This window comes from Falco punctatus (genome assembly GCF_963210335.1).
Source record: "Falco punctatus genome assembly, chromosome: 9".
Taxonomy (NCBI): Eukaryota; Metazoa; Chordata; class Aves; order Falconiformes; family Falconidae; genus Falco; species Falco punctatus.
This window is the reverse complement of record NC_137589.1, coordinates 27,243,260-27,256,841: the sequence shown is the minus strand read 5'-3', so window position 1 is coordinate 27,256,841 and position 13,582 is coordinate 27,243,260. Positions and strand designations below refer to the sequence as shown.

At 37.6% G+C, this 13,582-nt stretch overlaps 2 protein-coding genes across 12 annotated transcripts in view; one reads left to right on the top strand and one right to left on the bottom strand.

Annotated features, from left to right (window-relative positions):
* The window catches only part of BLNK (B cell linker), a 100,720-nt gene extending 97,765 nt beyond the window's left edge, over positions 1 to 2,955 (top strand). For 6 of the 7 annotated variants that reach the window (XM_080400973.1, XM_080400971.1, XM_080400977.1 and 3 more), the window contains 2 exons: positions 441 to 596; positions 1,902 to 2,639. In XM_080400973.1, the coding sequence (XP_080257099.1) occupies positions 441 to 596; positions 1,902 to 2,021 (276 nt within the window). In that variant the 3' untranslated portion in view covers positions 2,022 to 2,639. Of the gene's footprint in view, positions 1 to 440; positions 597 to 1,901 lie in introns of all 7 variants that reach the window. The other variant, XM_080400972.1, reaches the window with a different exon arrangement.
* Positions 2,956 to 7,625: 4,670 nt separating this feature from the next.
* The window catches only part of ZNF518A (zinc finger protein 518A), a 35,995-nt gene continuing 30,038 nt past the window's right edge, over positions 7,626 to 13,582 (bottom strand). For all 5 annotated transcript variants that reach the window (XM_080400968.1, XM_080400966.1, XM_080400970.1 and 2 more), the window contains one exon: positions 7,626 to 13,307. In XM_080400968.1, coding sequence (XP_080257094.1) covers positions 8,543 to 13,189 — 4,647 coding nt within the window. In that variant the 5' untranslated portion in view covers positions 13,190 to 13,307 and the 3' untranslated portion in view covers positions 7,626 to 8,542. The remainder of the gene's footprint in view (positions 13,308 to 13,582) is intronic.

Sequence of the window (13,582 nt, the reverse complement as noted above, 5' to 3'; positions counted from 1 at the left end):
GGGGCAGAACGCTGGGGTTATCACCAGTGTAGGCCACTGCTAGCTATTGAGCACTGGCCTGCAGTGAGAAGCTGTAGGTGCTTGTCTTTTTATCAAGAGTGCTTTTTACAGCTCTGGAGAAACAGTATCTCCAGCTCTCACTGTTTTCTTGCTACCTATTGCCACTAACAGTAATTTCATTTCCTTATAACTTGTGGACTCCAAAGACTGCTGTCCCTGTGCGTGTATTTCTTCTTTCTCTGGTTGAGAGAGAACATGAAGCAGCAAAGGTAACCCTTAACTGACACCTTTTGTAAGTTACTATCAGACAGCAGGAATACATGCTACTTCTTATCCCCTGCTGCATAGTTTTTCTAATGGGAGAAAAGGGTTTAATGCTAATATAGATTAAAATATTATGCTAAAAAAGCTGAATACACTTACTACTTTTCTGTCCCTAGGATGGATCTTTTCTAATAAGAAAGAGTTCTGGACAGGATTCACGGCAACCATACACACTAGTTGTGTTTTACAACAGAAGAGTATATAATATTCCTATACGATTTATTGAATCAACCAGACAATATGCACTGGGCAGAGAAAAAAGCGGTGAAGAGGTGAGATGATGTGGGATTTATTATTTCCTAACAGTTTTCATCAAGGATTAAGATACACTGCAGTATGACCAAAATGATTCTTCATGTATCCAGACAGAAGTATACCCTTATATAATTAATGACTGATCTATCAAACTAGAGAAGCAAATGTAATATCAGCTCCTGTGTACTGTAAGTAATTAAAACCACAGATCAAGTTTAAAACATAACTTTTCAAGACAGTTTTTAAAGTATCAGGAACAGAGCTACAGCTGCTAAATAAATTCTCCAGCTGTTTATAGTCCACTATTCACCTTCTACCCGAGACTCTAGTTAAGTTTCCTGGAATACTGTAAAGGAAAAGCAGCCATACTCAAAAAACAAAAACAAAAAAACCAAACCCAAACAAACACAAACCCCTCCAAAACCTCTATCAAAAATGAGAATGACTATTTTTAATCCTGTTTTCACATAAAGAAAATGTTAAACTCTAATTCCAGAGTGCAAAAATTGCTGGTTGGCTATTATACCAGAGAGATAATTACTCTACCAGCAAAACAAAAACTTGGAACCCAAACACCAATATAAACGGGTTATCACTGCACAGAGTAGGCTTTTCAGGGATGTGAAAGTAAGATTGCTTTAGACTAATTATCTGCCTCCCAGGCAACAGTTTTGAGGTTATAGAATGAATAATACCCTGGGGCTCATCTGGCTTTTAACAAAGGGTCAAAAAAAAAATAAAATTACCTCAAGAGAAAAAGAGATAGTCCAAAATCTGTATCTGACCAAAAGGAAAAGCAACAGACCTAGGAGATCTTGGATATTTATTTACAGTGTTGGATAAACACTAAAATTGCATGACTGAAACAGTTATTGGCTGTCTGTACCATATTACTCCTGGAGATCACCTTCCCTCTGAGGTGGCTGAACCACAGATAGAAGCAGCTTCCTAACTGCCACAGTCTGCAGCCTGGTATATGTTAAGGTAAACTGAAAACAACGTCAGTTTAATACGCCATTTAAGAACCTCTGTGGTTCAGTTTGTGCAGGTGGCAATCACAAATGGAAAGGAGCATGAAATGAGACAGCAACTGGTCACAGTTACCTTCCATCGTCCAAATTGAATCTGTTTATGACAGATTAGGACTAAGAGCTGGATCAGTGCTCTAACTAAAAGGCAGGGCATCTCACTTGGTGACAGTCATAGCTTTACTCTTTTCAGTGGTGGGAGAAGCAAAGAGAAAAAGATGATGCAGTGATTACTGTCAATATTAGAGCATTAAAGGAAGCCAGTACTAACTCATTTTTGTTTTCTCTATCCAGCGCTTTGACAGTGTTGCTGAAATAGTAGAGAATCATCAGCGCACCTCCCTGGTTCTAATTGACAGCCAAAACAACACAAAAGACTCAACGAAACTGAAACACATTGTAAGAGTTTCTTAATCAAACTGAAGTGCTAAAATGAAGACTTTTTTTAGTTTTTTCAACATCCCAAAACACGTGCACCAGGACTGAAAGAAGAAAATCCAAAATGATGGAAAATACTTTAAGAGCACCTACTTAGGAAGAGATACAGTTCATAAAGCTCAAACACCGTCACTTTTATCAGAAAAGCACTTGTATTCAACACAAGAACCCAAAGCAGATATATTCTAATCTGGGATTTCCATCCATGACAAAATCACGTCAAGAACAACTGCATACCAAAGCCTGATCTTTTGACTGCTATTTAAGGACAGATTTCACGTAGGACACTTTCACTTTAAAAATGAGAATGCCCACAGTGATTTACTCTCCATTTGCTGCGTTTACCACAGATTTCAGGAATTTCAGATTTTTTGGTAAAGTGTACAGGCGCAGAAGTTAGAGCAACTTGATCTAACATACTGCTGTGTACAAGCTGAAAATACAACTGTACATCATGTGATTAGTGGCAGTAAAGCTGTCTGGTTTAGATTAATGGGCATGTGTTGTCCTTTTCCTCAGCTTTACTCAGTCTCATTAATATTTTTGTTTGTATTTTCAAATGTGCAAATAAAATTTAAAATATTGTAAAGTCAATAGTGTATGGAGGCATTGCTGGATCATGTTTCTTAGCATTTTTCCAGCAAGAAAGCATCAATTCACTATCAATGTTTTAATGTATATATTTGTATGTGCTCCTTCGAGTTAATGTTGTTACGAAAACCATCACTTTTTACAGCTGTCACATATGCATTTGGCTTAAGAACTCTCAAATCTTGTGTCTTCACAATGCCTACTGTTGGTGACCCAAGGACATTGCTTCATTGCTAAACCAACTACCTACTCAATTCTTGCAAAATTACTGTTTACAGACAAACACATTTTAAAAAAAGCTGCTACTTTGTTTTTTCAAGCCTCTTCTATCACAGTGGTTTACTTATTGCAAAGTGATTTCCACAAAGGTTACAGTGGTGAAAATTAAATGGATAAGTTTTCCATTGGTTTTATACATTGGATTTATACGTTTATAGGAACAGTCATTAAGTAGTTCTAGAAGTGTTTGATTTTACTGGACCTGAAGATTTATCCATCTTACAGGTATTTTTCAAAACTGACACAGTATATGCACCTGCTCCAGACTAAGCGGTGTTCTCTAGGATTATCTGCAAGGCATTTAAGGCAAGATTGAGCCAAGATAGCACAGAGCTATGCTGTAGCCGATTACTTCAACTAATGCACCCATCTTCTAGAAAGAACTGATTACTAATATGATGATGTTTCAGTACATGGCTACCTACCTTGCTGCGTGTCAGTTTCTTCCCTCTGCAACACAGGTAGTACCCCAGATGTGAAGCACATGAGAACCAGCAGGTAAGAAACAACGTATGCAGACTTTACACAGGCCTGCCTATAACAGACTGTTCACAGAACTACCAAAATGCTATGCTTAGTATATTCTTCAGTTGGTATTAATTAGTATTATACTAATACTACGCTTAGTACTAATGTAATGTTTAGAACATTAAGATTGCCAAGCCAAAGCCTCAAAATTAACAGAAGTTATTAGTCTCTGCAAGCTTAATTTACTCCTTCTATACGTGTACTCTGGTATTAGTTTCATGTCACTACACATTTCGAGCAATACTCACAATGAAAATACTCTGTGAAAAAGCAGCCGCTCAGAATTTAGCTTTGCATTCATGTAGAGTCCTGGCCTTATTCACTCATGTGTTGCGCAGTATTTAAACTTTGTTCTTAACAAAACTGTCTCTTGTTAACCTTTATATATTGCTCTTTACAAAAGTGTCTAGGTTCTTCAAACACTGCTTTCTGAGTTAAATGTGTAGTATCGCCATCATTCTAGAATGGGGGGAAAAAAAAGGCATGAAAAAATGAAACTCAGGTGTACCTACAGACTTCCGTGAGAGACCAAGTATCAGGTTTTTAAGGTCATCGGCAATATTGAGCCCTTCCCACACTCAAAGCACTGCTGCTCCTACCCCTCAGCTCTAAGTGCTCAGTACTACGTGTAACTTTGTGGCTGATCTACAAATAGCAAAAATATGCTCTAGATAAACATTCAACTACTTTCACCCTCAAACTCTTCTTTTTTAGCCTTTTTCTACATTATGGGGTTTCAACAACAAAATGAGGCAGGGATTTGATAGGCAACACCACCTTCCACAAAATAATCTATTAATCCTGAGATGAGAACATCCTAGGGACAAAGTAAGGCTCCACAGGGTAGGGACCAACCAACCAAAGCCACCCATACTGATCACCTATTTTACTACACTCACAATTTTATACAAAGGAAGAAAGGAAGCAGACTAGTTACTCTGCTTTCTGTACCCACGCTAGATCTTTTATAGCTTGGGCAGACTGTGGTGTAGGTGTATTTTGAAACACAATCTTAGCTGGAGAAGAGAAAGGGTTGCACAAGTTTCAGGTAGGTATGGGACTGCACCATGTTATTCCTCGAGTTTGTACTGGCTGCTGAATCAACAGCATCAGCAAGAGCTGTGCTAAAAATCCCAACACTATTGACTCTGGCCAATACAGAATCTAGGAAATGGTAACATGGTGCAATCCCGTACCTGAAACTTTTATCTTACAACCGTTGCAGTGCCAGCAGCTCTCACTACTGCTCTCAAGTGGTTCCACCAGGTAGCAGGTATGTCGTCTGACCTCTGACACATAGCAACACACCCCTCCCCCTGTATTTCTTTGATATTGTTAGCTAATTTCTCTTCTATATAATTGCCATTAACTGAATAGCTAGGAAAAAACCAAAGGAAGACCCAAAATGAGAACTAAAAAATTAGCTTTAAAATGAGGCAATTTTTTTTGTCAGAGAACTCAGGGCAAAGTATCATATTTACTAATGTACAAAGGAGCAGAAGTGTTGTCTGCCTACCTGATAGAGAAAGGAGGTACAGTAAGTACTGCACATCATTCCTGACAATGCTGTTCCATGAAAGGAGTAAGAACTTGCACTCTCAAAAATCCAAGTGTTTAGACATTCAAGTTACAAAACTACATTCTTCCTTCAATCTAAGCCACCAGCAGCAGGCAGAGATTCTTAGGAAGTGGTGTAAAAACAACATATCGCATGACAACAGTCCTGGAACAAATACTGAACACAAGTTTTTTGTTAGAACATTGGAATTACTGAGGAAAAGAAACCATGACTTTCTGATGAATATACATCTTGCAAATACAATGGGCTAGGTTTTAGGCCTCTTTAAGGTCACTTTATATAAACACAAGAATACTGTACAAACACTTGTTGACCCTGTACTTGCACGTATTTCTGTATGTCCCAAAACACTATAACCAAGTTAAGGGTTTCTTATCTTGCTATATGCACAATGTTACAAGCTACCTTAAAGTGGTTGCAAAGTCAAGCACTCAAAATCAAGACTCTTCAAATCACGTTACCTGTGCAACCTTAATTTGTCATGTCAGATATATCCATTACAATATAAGCATTAAATATATGGTCACTGACTATTTTTCCAGATGGATTTATATATTTCACTTGGTTCACACAATACTTTAGGGATAAATTGTAGATCTGTAATGAAAGACTGGTTGGTAGGATATTTGTAAGATACCTTCCCATTTACTGAAGATGCTCAGAAACATGCAAACAAACATAGCAGGAGTCAGCCAGTAAAAAGGTAGCCTCACACTGTTAAAGCAGTTGAACATTTTTTTGAAGAACTGTATGTTGTCCCTGCACCTTCAACTGCACCATTCACTGTGATGCTGGTCAGATTGCTTAAGCCAAACTTTCTCCTGATGATCATTAATTGTGATCTTAATTTCATTGAAGTCTCACTTGAGTTTTTTTGAAATATGATCTGCTGAAGTGCCAAACTTAGGATCTCAAACAAAGCATTATGGAAAAGCTCATAAGACAATAATTATATATTCAAAATGGTACTTAAGCAACGCACTCTAAGTAATATGAGGACATAATTATGGGTAGGGAAACAAAATATTAAATCACTGCTCAGGAGGGAAAAAACAATTCTCTGCACTGAATGAGATGGATGTCCATGGATAAAGTAATGCATTACAATGATTTAAGATTGTGTAACAGAACCTTATTTCAGTGTTTCCTGGCTTTACAATGTTCTTCACATTCGTGTTTAAGGTTACCCACTCTATAGGAAAACAAACTGGAGGGAAAAAAATCCTATTACAGTTGTCACACTTGTAACTCATCAACACAGAGAAAACCCCCTAACTCTACAGCAGAATTTCCACCTTAGTGCTAAGTTACCGTTAACAACAAATGGTCATCCTTGATGAAGTTGTGCTGAGTAGGTTTTAGCAACAAACTTCACCGCTATTTCTGCCAAAGAAGGTAACGGCAACGTCCAGAAATCAGGAGTTCAACTTCAGGGTTTATAAAAGAGCAAGCTGAGGCAGCCAATAGATGCTTCCAGTCAAAAAAGCTTAACATTTTTGTCCTTTCCTAAAGCTGTTTCTTTCCAATACACTTCCTCACCACTGTATTAGTCTTCTTCAAAGTTCCTAGCCAAATTAATGTCAGCACTGAAGCGTATTGTACAGCACAAAATGATCTGATTTTGATACAGAACACTCACCAACTGTATATTAATTCACCCAAACTATGCTGCCTTGACTGTCTCGGGTACTTCAGTTGACTCCCATATGTAGCTCGTAAGCTACAAGTGCACCTCCCTGCCAACAGCAAGAAAAACATATCTAGCTACTGAAGTAATTTTTTTGCAGCCATTTTCATTACAACACTTTTAAAACATAAGTTGAATTGTTTACTGGTGACATCCCTGTGATATCCATGAAAGACTTCCAAATGTTTCATTGGTAGTAAGTCAATTTTCACTTTCACTTTATGGAAACAGTCACAGAGAACTACCCCCCCTGGGCTTGCATACAATCTAAAAGCTCAGAGATGTAAATGCCCCAGTCCTCTCCAAGTCTGGTATTCCATTTTGAGTTTTTCCATTAATACTTCAGGAAGCTGACTTACACACCTAAGATGTCATCTTCCAGTACTCGGGCAAAAGATGCCATATGGTAAGGGCACTCCTACTGAAGTCTGGATCTAGCCTCCAGGTTCATTAAGAATCTGGAGGACAAAGCCTCTATACATGATAATTTCTGTGGACTGTAAGAACCTTCATTTGTATACTCTCAGTCACTATGGATAAGATAAGGTCTTTTGTTTACATACCCTCATGTAAAGAAATCCCTAAATCCATAAAGAAATCGCTATCCCTAAAACTCAAAAGTAGGAAGCAAGCAGACTCCTAGGAATATTATACTACTGGCCTGTAAAAATGAAGGAGGAATAACTCAAGCCTTGGGTTTGCCAAAAGGCAGTTCATCTGAATAAGCAATAGCAGAAAACACTATTTAGTCATTATGGGGGCAAATTACATCCACCTGGAATAAAACTGTAATGCAGTTACAGGCCTGAAATGATGCTTTGCATTTCACCATACCCTGGCCTTCCATATGTGGCAGACATAGCATAAAACAAAATATAAATATTTTCTATAAATGCTCACAGTCATACTCTGGAAATACAAGTTATAGCAAATTTAATAGTGACAGAGCCAATACAGATTAGGAATGTTCACCATTCTTAAACACCATATACATTACGAATACATATACTGTATATTTTCAACTGATTCCATTCTCAGGCTCACCGTATTAACACAATCATAACATGTTTTATTAATTTATATGAAAAATACTTCACTAAGAAAGTAGACAAACTGCACAGAAATAGTACAAGTGTCATGTGCATAGCAATATAGCTTAAAGCATTCACATATGGCTTTGTTTGAATGAAACTATTGGGGGAAACGGCCCATATGGACCTATGGTTACACAGTGGACATAATGTAAACTGCTTCACATCTTTTAGGCACTTGCTAACAATAGTGTTCAATCCCTGAAAAACAAAATCAAGAGCTAACAAGTGAAAATAACAAAAATCCCAGGGTAACAACTGTGTGTAGTTGAAAAGATTTTAAAAATTGGTTTTAGTAGTGCATGCACAGAACTGAAAAAAGGGGGGGGGGGCGCTGGCAATTTCTGTGCAAGAATTATACCAAATAACTGAAAAGTACAAAATTATTTACATGTTTAGGGGGTTTTAAATATGTACAGAACAAGAGCCCTGAACACTCATTCTATAGAATAAAAATATAGGACATGATAGTAGTAACAAAAAATAATATATTTTTATGGAATTGTATTTGCAGTTAGTTACAAGTTATCTAAATCACAAAGCTCCTTGATCCATCTCAAAGCTTGATGGCAACAGAGAATCTCCTCTTCCTTTTAAAACACAAGCACTTTGCATCATTTTTAAACTTCAGTTAGAATACTGAAATACAAAACAAAATTACTTGTGTATCCTAATTCAATTGATTCTCTTTTAAAAAACATACTGTATGGTATTTAAGTTTTATTCTCTTTACTGGTCATCATTACATTAATAAATTCCAATCTTGAGTAGCCTCCATCAGATGCCTCTGTCCATGTCCTACCCAATTATCCTGATTGTCAAATATTCTACCACAAAACCAGCAGCTAAACTTAGCTTTCAAGGTATTATCAGAGGTAGTTTTTACAATCTGATAATTGTTTTTGCTAGTCTTTTTCAGTGTCAACTTTAAGACAAATCTTTCTTTTACAGGGCTAATAGGTTTTATTGTCCTGTGCCTCTTTCGAGAAAGATCATCAGTAGTTACATCCAAAGAACTGCAGAAGGCCGGCTGCAGAAGTGCTTCAATAGTTCTTTTTGACAATGAAACCTTAAGAACATGTCCCTTAAATTTAGCAATGGTTTTCATTACATTTACAACTTCTGGAACATCTGCATCAGGATGGTTAAGCACAACAACTGGTTGATTTCTCCGAGGGCATTTTACAAGCTGTTTAGAATTAAAAGGAAGTAATTTCAAAGTCCTCACAGTTTCTTTTGATGCCCTTGGTTTGTAAGGGCCACCTGTTTCACTAACAACTTCAGCTTGATTCTTTTCCTTACACTTTCTGTGCAACATTACCTTCTTTCTTGGAGGTTCTGGGCAATTATCCTTACTTTTCCGTTTGAAATTCTTGTTTCTTTGCACACCCACAGTTTGTGAACTTTTAGACCCAGTTTGTTTCAAACGAGGTTTTACTTTTGCAGTTCTGTTTCGGGTGCTCCATGTGGACTTCTGACTACCAAAGTTATTCCTGTTGTTAGCAGTTATTACTTGCATACTCTCAATAGAACCTTGTTGCAACCATGTTCCCGCAGACTTAGAATAAACAGGTTCTACAGGAGGAATGCAACATGCTGGATTAGAGCTTGCCAAAGAGGCATTTGCTGGCGTTAACCTACCTGGTAAGATTAAGGCATCGTTAGAAGTAAGATTAGTTTGTTTCTGTGCTAGTGCAGGAGTAAGGGACTGCGAGCTATCCAACTGTAGTGAGGGCACTGAGTTGCTTACTGACTGAGTGGTATCAGCCAGCGTATCTGAAGTAGAAGTCTTAACTTTCAGCAAAAGCTTTTGTTGCATGGCTCCAGTTTTCTTTGGTTGAGAATTTTGATAATGAGCATTATCCTGAAAAACACTATGTTTATGAACTACAGCCTTGTTTGGTGTCGTACATTTCAAAAAAACTGCCTGCTGTCCATCAGGCAAAAGTGCATAAACATGCTGTTTCTGTTTAGTTTGCTGTTGGTTTACTGACTCCAAGGAACGAAAGACAGCATCCTGATGCTCTGGTAACACCTTCACAGAAGAAATTCCTTTCACAGATGACTCTGATGAGTTTGTAATTACAAGAGGTCCTTTGAATGGCATACTATTCAATGAGTCATTTGCTGTACTACATGCTCTCCTATTACAGGAACTTCTTACGCTTCTGAAACTGTCATTTTTCCCCTCCACTTTTGAAGCTGGTATGGTTATTTTACCATATTCTCTGGATGCAACTCTCCCTAAAACCTGAGAACTATCACTAGGGACATTTGCAACTGTTCCAATTGCCCCGCTAAAAGTCAAAATCATTCCAGGTCCTTTATTTAAAACAAAAGATGCAGGTACACCTTTCGTCACACACCCTTCTGACGAACTGGTCGATGGAAGAGATTTTCCTGAAACCACCTGTAGTCCAGGCTGGTTAGCAAGGTGCAAAGGAACAAAAAATCCTGACGGGGAGGACTGAACTAAAAGGGTTTTCTTCTGTTCCTGAATAACTGGTGAAAAGCTGCTAGGACTTTGCATTGTAGACGCTATTTTATCTTTTACTAACTGCTGCGTTACAATTGTATCTGTATGAGTTTTTAGCAATGTACCAGCACCCGGAGTTCTAGATAAACTATCCATTCCCTGTGAATCAAATGACGTTCTGGGTGTCTGTCTCTCTCTCCCACAATGCGTACCATCATTTGTGCTACATCTTGTGTTCAACTCTCTCTTATATAAATGAAAGCCCGCATTAGAAGGAGGCCTCTGAAAACCACATGCAGTTGCAGAGCTTTTTAAATGTGGAAAGGCTTTATGCCCTGTCTCATGACCAGAAAGCAGCTTGTCAGAATGAAGTTTTACACAGTTATTTGACTTGCTGGGGGATTCCTGCTGAGTAGTCGCTTTCACTTTTAACACATCTTGCAGTAACTGGTTTATTTCAGGTGATAAATAATTAGCTGCCTGTTCACTCTGCAAGGAGAAAACTGATGTAATTTTAGGCATTAAGACCGAATTAACACAATCAGAGGCATTTTCTTGGAATTTCTCTGCCACATTCTCAAAGCCTTGATGTATGTCAGTGTCCAAATACTGTTGGCCACTATGCTGGTCCTCCATAAAACACTCACTGTCAACAACACATTTAGATTGGCTTTTAAAAGAGAGAGAGTTATTCCTAGTGCTTATGCATCCGTAGGTTTTATTGATATTTGACTGGGCTGATACAGCCTTCTCTGGTTTTAGGCCTTTCATCGACTCTGAATATGAAGATGCAGATTCATTTCTCCTACTGTTTTGAAAAGAAACTGTTTTGCAAGATATAAATTCTTTGTATCTGTCATCTGTTGACATCTGAATGCTACATGGATTATCCGAAGTATCCATTTTGGAATAGTTGTGAAAAGACAGCAACCCTTCATTAGAAGAATCCACTGAAGTTGAATAATAGAGATTATTAGTTCCGTTACTATTATTCAGGCCATGATTTTGTATTTTCAGTTCAGGAAAGAAGGGCATTTTCATAGGGTCACAGCAAAATGTATTTGTAATAGTGGGTGGTAATACCTGAGGATGACTTGGAGGACTATAGCTTCCCCACGAGATATTACTTCGAGTTCCAACTTTTGTCACCTCATCACACAGAGGTACAGTTGAGTCCAACTTCATTGGCAAATAACTCGAACTTTTTCCTACAGCTACATTAGAAGGTGCTACAGTTTGAGAAACACTCCTACCATACAATAAGGAGTTATTTTGTTTTTCCACTTTTGTTTTTCCTGAATGAGGAGCAGAACAAGATAAAGGTGGGGAGGTTAACGGGTGAACAGAATTGTTCTTTAAGGTTGACTGGTCAGTTACATGTGGTATAGCACCAGATGACAAGCCACAGGGATCAGCACGCTGTAGCAAAGGAGATACAGAACAGCCTTTAATAGGATCAGCTTTCTGACCCAGCAAATGTGTATTTTGCTTACTTGTAGGTAACAATTTTATAACAATATGTTGTTTTCCATCTACCATTTTAAATCCCATAAATTTAGCGCTGTAATTTGCTGGAATGCATATTTTATTGTTTTTGACCATCAATACCGTTGGCCCATGAACAGCATTTTTCAATAATCCCAGGCCGTAACTTGTTCCATCACCTGCTTTATTGTATTGTGCAGTAGTTGCAGAGAGCATTCCACCCATGAAATTATGCTTTTCTGCATACATATTTTGATCTTTTTCTTCATTTGCTTCCACATCTCTCACACACTGGTTCAGCTCCTCAGCTTTTGTTTGAATTTTATTCACACTTCTTAGCACTTGTGCATTTTCTTCTCCAGTGTTGTCACTTCCACTGCTTGTTTTTTTCCGTCTCCAGAGGGCTTTTTTTGATGCTCCCATTTTATACCTTCTTAAAACAAGCTTCAGTCCTGCTGGCGTTACTCTTTTTTCACATTTATCCTTTTCCAGTTTTTCTTTCGCATATAAGTGGTCTCTATGCAAAGCTATGATGTGTTTTAAAAGATAATCTTTCCGTGGCGTGCTGTAACTGCAATATTGACAACCAAAAGGAAACATACTGGTATGAACAAGAAGATGGTTCTGGAACTCCTCTTTTGTAAAGCTTACGTGACAGCACTTTCCACATTTATATGCAATCTCATTATGTCTGTGAATGTGCTGAACAAACGTGCCCACATCCTGGGTAGAAAACCCACATTTTTCACATTGAAAGTGACCATTTACACAATGCTTTGATGTGAAGTGTTTTGTCAAATCCAACAAAGTGTACATATGCTCATCATTACAGAGCTCACATTTTACTAAAGTGCTACGATGGGTGCGTCTATGCTGTTTAAATGACTGAAAATCATTAGCTGAGAAGTTACACATCTCACAAGGATACAAAGGCAACTCGCCATAGTGTAACAGCTGAAAATGTTTCTGTAGATCATTTGGGCTGTATCTGATGTTATCCTTGCACTTCGTACATGTGAAATTCAGTATCTTTGCTGCAGTTTTCAATCCTTCTTCAAAGTGCACTTCTGGTTTATTTTGCAAGTGGCTTCCCTCTGAACAATTGGGATTGCTTCCATTTATTTTCTCAAAACTTAAGGACTTCCTTGCAGTTTGCTGTCTACACTGAAAGAGTTTTCTAAATCTATCAACTTCATGTTTCATTAATACTTCATTTGGAATTTCCACCTTGGGTAAATCAATTTTCACATTTTTTAGTTTGTAAGCAAGATTGACATCTAAAATTGCTGGTTGAGTCATCATACTTAAAGGATCATTCACCAGTGCTTTTTCCAAAGTAGTATCTGTAGAAAAATTCTTTGCAGCATTGTGTTTTAACAGAATAATTTGATTTTTATCACAAAAAACATGTTCCTTTTCAGATGGCATGATTTAAGGTTTTCCTTTTCTTTAAGTGAATTCTTGAGATTAGTCTTAGTTCCTGCAGCAAACAAGACCACTGCACCGAGTTACTCTCAAGGTTCTAGAACTTCCCCATTTTATTCTCCTGAAATTAGAAAATAAACAAAACAAATATTTTAGAACTAATGCAATTAGAACACTCATTACAATTCATTAATACATACATGCCAATCTTGGAAGTTGTTGATTTTTATAACAGCATTTGAAAGAAAAAAAAAGGAGGCAAAAAAAGAGACATTACTGCTGTAACCTTTTGTTTGTTTGTGTTTGGAGGTGCGGGGTCCCCCCACAAAATATACATAAATTTTGAAAAATAAGCTTTAAAGAACAACATCTACTGAAATAGGAAAACCAATGCCA